This window comes from Cuculus canorus, chromosome 4 (assembly GCF_017976375.1).
Source record: "Cuculus canorus isolate bCucCan1 chromosome 4, bCucCan1.pri, whole genome shotgun sequence".
Classification (NCBI taxonomy): Eukaryota; Metazoa; Chordata; class Aves; order Cuculiformes; family Cuculidae; genus Cuculus; species Cuculus canorus.
In genome coordinates this window covers 50,521,553-50,529,611 of record NC_071404.1, presented here as the reverse complement: position 1 = coordinate 50,529,611, position 8,059 = coordinate 50,521,553, and the positions used below count along the sequence as shown (strand labels likewise).

The following is an 8,059-nucleotide window of genomic DNA, read 5'->3' as shown; positions in this document are numbered from 1 at the left end:
TGAGCTTTTCTTTGGGTGGCAACAAAAAGTTAGATTCAGGCAAGGCAATTTCCTAAATGTAGAAGGAGGCTATGATACTTACACTCACGAGGCTGTGTTCCTGTGGATGTCTGCAGATGGAGCTTTGATCCAGTTGATGATACATCCCACACATAGTCAGAGAGCTAACAGGATAGTCTGCAATAGTTAGAAGGGGCTGCTGAGAAGGAAAGGGCTGATTTCCACCTCCCATCTACAGTCAAATACCAGCATTGGGGACTAGGAAATTGCACCCTAGGAAAAAGCAGTGCTGCTGCTGCAGCCCACAGCCCCACAGGAACGGGAAAGGCAGGCAAAGGCTCGGCTATCCTGGTCAGCAATGTGAACGCTCAAGTTAGGAGCTGGGGGCATCTCTACCCCAAAAGCAAACGTGTTTCCTTCCTCCTCCTGCTTTCAGTAACCTCCCCTGACTCTGGTGCTGCAGGTCAGATGGAGGGTGGAGAGGTCAAGCGAGCAGCAGAGACAGAGCTGAGGGGCAGGTCAGCTGCAGAGCGCGCACCTGGCGGGCTGTCCTGCCTCCTGCCCCTTGGCAGAGGCCGTACCTGAGCAGCCAGTTTCCATGTCACCATGCTGCCATGCCACCTGTGGCGTGGGGGAATAGCAATCCAGGGAAACACCTGAAGCTATGTGGTTACTTGAGGAACTCAACAACTGCCTCATGCAGACATGCGTGTGAACACACTTCCCTTTTATTAATTAATGGGTTTGCCTTAAACTCGCTATTTTGATTAATGTAACGTGTGTGAATCTTATAATAGATGATAATTGTATTTGCAAATAAAGCTGTTGCTAATTTTTGTTTTGGCACTCCAGAGCAGTCCCTTATCCCATGATGTGTTGGCACACCGCCCACTTGGAACAAGGAATGGGACAGAAGCTAGAAAGCATGAAAAATTGTCCTACTTTGAAAGAAAGGTTGTCCTTACTAGTGCTAGTGGGAATGATCAGCTATAGAAGCACTGAGCTGTCATGTCATGGTGGAGGGCTGTCCTGTGCTTGCAGGGCTGCAGGTAGCTTTCTTTTTTCCACTGGTATGGCAGTTTTTGATCTCAGGCATTTGTACTGAGGCTCACATGGTTCTTTGCTTTCAGGGCACAACCTGCACCTTTGGGGAAAGCTCTCTGGTGTGGGATGGCATATAAAGGCTCTCCTGCCTCTGCATGTGGTGCTCCCCAGGTCATGGTGGGCTCACACACCACTCCTGGTCAGAGCTAAAGAGAAATGTGTGACCTACGTATCTGTCACTGTAGCACTGCTTATGAGCCTCAGGTATGTAACAGCCCCTGCTGGTTTTGAGGGGACAAAACTGGTCTGAAATGACTCCTGGGGCCAAAGAAGTAGTGGTGAAATTGTGTTTCTGGCCTGCGAACAAGACAACCATTGCCTCTTCTCACTGCCAACCCAGCTGAGTGGCACAACCCTCTCCTTGTGTCTCTGCTTTCCTCACTCTCACCCCAGTATCCTCAGTTAAAAGTCCTTCTCTGAGTGTTTGGAAAGGATTTAGTTTTCCCCTCAGAGCAGTGAAGTGGTTCTGAGATGCTGAATTCTTGCTTCTGCCTCAGGTTTCCCGTGTGATATGGAGCACAGTAGTTAATGGCTTTACAGTTCAGTTTTCCAGCTGTAATATTTTCCTTCCTTCTGATGAATGCTATAGAAGTAAATTCTGTAGTCCATGCAAAATGTCACACCACTGTGAGGAATGGGATGTGGAGGGGCAGATTTTGTAAGTCTTCACAGACCGTAAATTTATTACCTCTTAAAAGGCAATTCTTTTCATTAAATTCATGGCTCCTGCCATTTTGGTACAGTTTTTTGGTTAGGAATTCATTAGTCTGTGAATAATTTTGCCTGCACTGACCTTCCTTTGGAGGTTTCTATTTCTGATCTCACAAACAATGCCTTGTGTGAGACATGACAAGCTGATAGTATGTGATGGTGAGCTTGTGGTTGCCCACTGGGCTTGATGTGATGCGTGGATGTGTGTGTTCACATCCCAGTGTTATCAAAAACTTTGTCTATGACTCATTCTTAGGAGCAGATACTTGATTTTGGCATTTCTTTCACGACAGCTCCAGACAATAAAGAGGAAACACGAATAGCTTGGCTGAGAGAAAAACTGGTAAAGCAGGGCTGTGTTGGTGTGATGCCTTTGTGTTTTGGACACTATTTTTTCACTAGCTATACCCACACGCATGCACACGGGAAGCTGGTTTACTTTTTAAGTCATCATCTTTGTGTAGATTTGAGAAATTAAACTTATCTGGATTATTGACCCACCTACAGTGACTGTCCAAGCACAGAACGGCAGCTTTACATTCTCATCACTTCATAGCATCCTACACGAGTGGGGAAGAAAGAGAAAAAGATACTTCTATTTAGGAAAGCTTTGTTTCACTTTGTTTTGTGAAGACAGGAGGGAAACCCAGGAGACTCTGGCTCTTCTCACACTGTAGCTGAGTCAGTGGCAGCTATAATCATTCACGATTGGTGCAGCAAGACTATTTTTTGTCTCCAGGTATTTCACTGTTGCTCAACAGAAACATCTTACTAAGTGATTCGCTGAAATTGGATAAATATGTTTTCTTCCACTGGAATCACCATGCAAACAACTCATCTTTATACACATTTGGCTTCTATTTCCAGTGGAGCTACTGCAGCAGACACACTTCACAGCCTTTAACAGTATTACATCACTGGACTTCTATTTGAAGAAACTACCTCGCTCTAAAGAGCGTGTCTATGAGCATAAATGACAAGGACAATGTCTAAGTTAAAGTGAATGCCTTACGATGTCAGCAGGACAGCACCTTCCAAGATTTTACAGATCAGGAATATCCTAAAACGAGGCCCCTGATTGGGCAATTATCTTTGTGGCTAGGGGAAGCCCCTACTAGACATCCTGTAATGTGCATGAGGGCTTCTGGGGTCAGTACCTCAGTTTGCCATAGCTCTGCTTTACAGAAAATAAGTGGAGCTCGTCTCTTGGCTGATTATTATGAAATAATAAAAGTAATCAGACTATAAAAGCTTCCAGCACCCTGTTGCTTGGCATTTAATGCCCACTGACATATGTGCCTATTGGCATTAGTGTGCAGGCAACTTTAAATATTAACCTCAACTCATCTTCAATAATCTAACTTCCTTTAATTTTTGTTATCTGGATAGAGATTTTTTTTTTTTATATGTAACATTGAATGTAAATGTATTTTTGAAACTATAAAATGACATCTCCCGAATGCCTGCTAATCTTAATAGAAAATTTTAAGAGGTTAAAAATATTATTCAGTGAATTAAATATACTGAATGTTTTTTACATTCATTACATTTTTTTACATTCATTTGAACAGACAAACTTTGGATGCTGTAAGTTAAATTATCATGACTGACGTTATTGCATTAGACCCTGCTTGACTTAACTAATGAGTAGGCTATTAAGTTTAACGTGTTAGTAACACTTAAGGATTGAGAAGGCTGTAATGAAATACAGGCTAAATTCTCTTATGCTAAAACTTTTGTCAAATCTAAAAGCAGTATGCGCCCAGTATCAGAGCAAACTGACTTCTGTGTGAATAAAGATGGCAGAATGTATATAAAAACATACATATAGAAAAATAACGACCATGTTCTAACGAAATTTCTAGATTACTCTAAAAAAGGATGAAGGTGGGGTGTAGTATTTCTACAAATCATGTGCCTTAAATGTCAGTGCCAGTGAACTCTAAAATCACCTCTGAAATGTTTTCTGTATATTTTTTCTGAAATCTAAGCCTGACATTGTTACATATGGTAAATCCTAGTGATTTTCATGAGTCCTTTACCCTGAGCTGACTCATGGCAGCCTGGCGAGCTCATCCCATCCTCCTGGGCTAAATTCTCTTCGGTAACAGTGTGGCAAAAATGTTCACAAGGACCAAAAACACCACAGCACTCAGCAGTTAAACAGGAGGAAACACATGTTTAGAAAACAATTTTATTAGACAAATTTTTTTAGACAAATTATACACAGAAAGCTCTGCCACTTGTAACTGAGGCCTCCAAAAAGTGTTTTGTGTATCTGTATAATAGGCAACACATCAAAATAGGCCTATTTTAAATATTGTACATGGTTAACAGTTTTTTTCAATAGCTAAAATCACTGCAACATCTGGTATGTCCCTATGTAGCTTGTTGGAGAGAAATTTTCTTCTTTTTTTTATTTTACTCAGAAGTGTGGATGAGTTCATGAATGTTACAAAGGGGAAGCAAGTAGTGCATGCTTTTAGACACTTGCTACCCTGGAAACAAAATGGCCTTTTGCACAATAAGAATTTGTTCTGCCTTACACAGTAGACAATATTTGAAGATTTAGTACAAAAAACAGTGACAGTACAAGATGCTCCCCCAGAACAGAATTAGCATCAAAATATAATAGATCTGAAGAATATACCTTTTAATTTATCCTAAAGCAAATCACGTAGGCTGATTCCTATTAATCCTAGCCAAAGAATGAGTTAGGTTAAAGTAAGTGTATGGTTGCATTAAAAACCAAACCAAACCAAAAAAACTCACAGGATAAACTGCTTGCTTTCTACTTAACTGCATTTTTAGTTTTAAGGATTACAAATTGAAAGCTCTTCCTACATTTCTAACAGATAACTGTTACTTTAAAAAGCTGGTGCCAAAGTGGGCACTGGTTTTGCTCTCACTGCTGTTCTTTCTCTTGTTCTATACAGTTGGCACTACTGTAAAAATACATAGCTCCTCTAAATCTAACTTAACATATAAAGGGTTAAAATGAGCGCTTGTTCATTTTTTTTTCCTTAAAACAATATGCAATAAAAATTAAGGCCACATCTGCATCTCTCGAGGGCTTTTTTTTTCCTCCACTAACACCACTGTTGTATTGATCAACTGTATCGAGTTGGAAAATAATTTATTAACATCTGATCTATGTTTAAACTTCTCTAGAGCTATATTAGTTGTTCATGAATATGGTATACCTAAGAGAGTTCCAGTTGTTTAATTAATTAAAAGTAAAATTATCAAGAGTAGCCTTATAGAATGCTCAATAGCCAATGCAAAACCTAACCAAAGGCATTACATCTAGGTACAAATGTTAAATTGCCCCGGATGTTCTAATAAAAAAGTATAAAATATGCTCTGTTGGCAAACGATGCAAGTCAGAATAACATTAAAGCAACCTGTCTTTTCTAAATGAAAAGACCCCCTGCACTGTACATCTTTCCTGTATACAACACATTTTTACTAAAGCTTTATTAAATGAATTGCAATAGCAACGGCTGCCATTTCATAGCTATATATACATGTATATATATACACATACCTGTGTGTATATATGTATATATATATGTATGAGATACTAATTTATTTAACACAACAGAGGCTTCTGCCATATGATACAGTTTACTGTACATAAGAAAAACTTTTAACACTGTACAATCACATAAAGGTCATATGCACTGTTGCAGTGCAAAAGTAGATTTAACTGTAGTCTTTACTGGCATAGTAATGGCTTTTCGTAATCCTACAAAATTGCATTCTCATATTATGGGGCCTGAATGATCTTCTAATTTGTTTTGCTTTAATTTTTTTTTCTACTTTTTTTTCTTTTTGCCTTTTTTTAAAATTTTTCATGTTTTTTTTAAACTGCAGGGTTTGCCTTTGGTCCACAGTTAAAAGGACACGTAGCAGTGTAGCACACAACTGGATGCAGAAGAATACATGAAAAGACTTAAGTTATTGCAATTATAGTAAAAAAAGGCGTTGGGGAGGAGGAGCAAATGCCCTTCTGTAAAGTAATCCTCAGGGGTATTCTTATGCATTAATCGCTGCACATTTCCTATATTTAAAGTATATGAAAAGCCTGAAGTAACCAAAACCTAATGTGGTGATAAACCAACAAATAGATGATTCAAGTAGTAAAGAGAACACAGGGAGACAGAGGAGACCAGACTGAGAACGCAGAGAAGAGAAGGAAGAGTTGTTACTAATAATCCTGATTCTTAAATAAAATAAAATAACAACAGAAAATACCCCCCAGACAGATTTAAAAAAAAAACAACCCTCAAAACAAAAAAATAAGGAAAAGAAAAAAGGTTACATCCATGTTAGTCCCACAATATTACAGTTGCTCCTTGCAAAGGGAGTCCTAAAAAAGAAACAGTGAAGAAACTTGGTCTGATGCTCAGATGGAGGTGCCTCGGTCTGGGTCACTACCGATATTCAGCCCCAGAGTAGGAGTTGGTTGGTATGGGATAGATGACATTGTTTTGATGGGGCTCCTGAAAAAGCCACCGTTGGGTGCCCGGTGCCTGAAAGGGCCAGTTCGGTGCTCGGGCACACTGCCGAAGGAGAAACCCGAAGCAGCTTTAGCAGACAGCGTGCGGCTCAGAGTCTGGATCTGTTCTGGTATGAAGGTGGTTGTGGTGATGTGAGTGTTTCTGAAGTCACTGATTTGCTCCAGTGCCTGACGTGTGGGTAAAGTGTCAATGTCCAGCGGGGTCAAGTCAATTGATGAGGTGGAGAACTGTTTATGGGGACTCTCATCATCTGTGCAGAGGCTGTTCACGCGCCTGTGGAGGTGCTCCAGGTCGATTTCCTTGTCATCCTGGGGAGTGAGAAAAACAAGAGGCGCTGCTCACTGTCACCATTTGTGCTGGGCTGAAGCTTCACAGTGTGATCAGAACCTCTCAGGAAGCACAATATACAATTAACTACAGCTGGCTGTTGGCTGAGGGCATCTCTGAATGTCATCAGCAAACACCCCCACTGCCTGAAGCTGGGTAGGCTAAGCCAAACAGACCTTTACACTGCAGCTACCTTCAAACCCTGAATCTGAGCAATGAAACTCCAAGTGCTACTGGTCAATTTTCATCAGGAAAAGCCAGGCTAGGTGGGCTGGAGTAGCAACAGCTGAATAGCAGTAAACTTTGTGCCATGAAAGCAGAGCATAACCTTAAACGCCTGGGATGATGCCAGTTCTTCAACTCTGCAATAAAGACTAAATTTGGATGTGAACATGGGAGGCTCGGGGAGTGATCAGGTTGCTGTCTTTGTCAGCATTCATCTTCTCAGGGCTTAAAGGGCTGGAAACGTCTCAGGTTGCTTTTTTTTTGCCTTTATAATATTAATTGTGGTGTAGAAAAGTTGAACTTCTGGACAAAAACCCAAACAGTGGTGCCTCTCTGAAATCACACAAAAAGGAGTACACCAGGCAATTTTAAATTACTATGCCAACAGAGGGATTAATTCTCCCCTTACCTACAAAGAAGCAATTCCATCTGTTCTCATGGAATTACACTCTCGTGGGTGAGAAGAAGAGAAGGTGGTCTGGGGTATTTATTAAATCATACCTCCTCTTACCTCTGTCCCTTTTCCTTTTTAAATTTCTCCTCCCAGGGAACTCAATTTAAAAGGTTTGGTTTTTATAATTGAGAATTTAAATGCACAAAAGTTAAAAAAGAGAAGAAAGTTCTGGGTGACGGAATAAATCACCTGTATTGCACATACATATTTCTACTGAACTGCAAAGCTTAATTCAAAGCAGCATTATGCATATGTGTACAGGGCTATTCCCTCAGTCTAGGTAGTGCAGCTAATTCAGAACAAAAATGGATTTCAACTAACCTTAAAATTTACCTTAATCTCTGTGAAATCTACTGGCTCTTCCAGGCCACTAGAAATATCTCACACTCTAGGACCTCACAGAGGACAATTAGGCAGTCGATAGATGTGCACTGATGACTTCCAGCCTTGATTACTGCAATTCAATGACTGGCTTGATCCAGAGCTCCCTGAATCAATGGCAAAACTCCTAGTATACCGAATGGGCTTGAGATCCCTTCTTTGCCTAGGAATGAAGTCAAGCACTCTGAAAAAGTCCACACCTAGAACAAACTGCAGGAGTTCATCTACTTAGCAAAACGGATCACTGAATTGTACTGGTACCACACCGAACACAGAGACCAACTGGAAGGAGGCTGAGAGGCCAGGATTTTACCCTCTGAGAGCAGGGACAGGG

General features: G+C 40.7%; 1 protein-coding gene across 6 annotated transcripts in view; it reads right to left on the bottom strand.

The window, feature by feature from the left end:
- Positions 1-4,048: 4,048 nt before the first annotated feature.
- The window catches only part of GRID2 (glutamate ionotropic receptor delta type subunit 2), a 727,507-nt gene continuing 723,496 nt past the window's right edge, over positions 4,049-8,059 (bottom strand). The window contains exons 17-18 of one of the 6 annotated variants that reach the window (XR_008449799.1): positions 7,666-7,935; positions 6,511-6,646 (exon numbers count right to left, since the gene is read on the bottom strand). Coding sequence is in view for 1 of the 6 variants with exons in the window: in XM_009562749.2 (XP_009561044.1) it covers positions 6,224-6,646 (423 nt within the window). In the remaining 5 variants the exon portion in view is untranslated. Of the gene's footprint in view, positions 7,936-8,059 lie in introns of all 6 variants that reach the window. The other 5 variants (XR_008449798.1, XM_009562749.2, XR_008449796.1 and 2 more) reach the window with 5 other exon arrangements.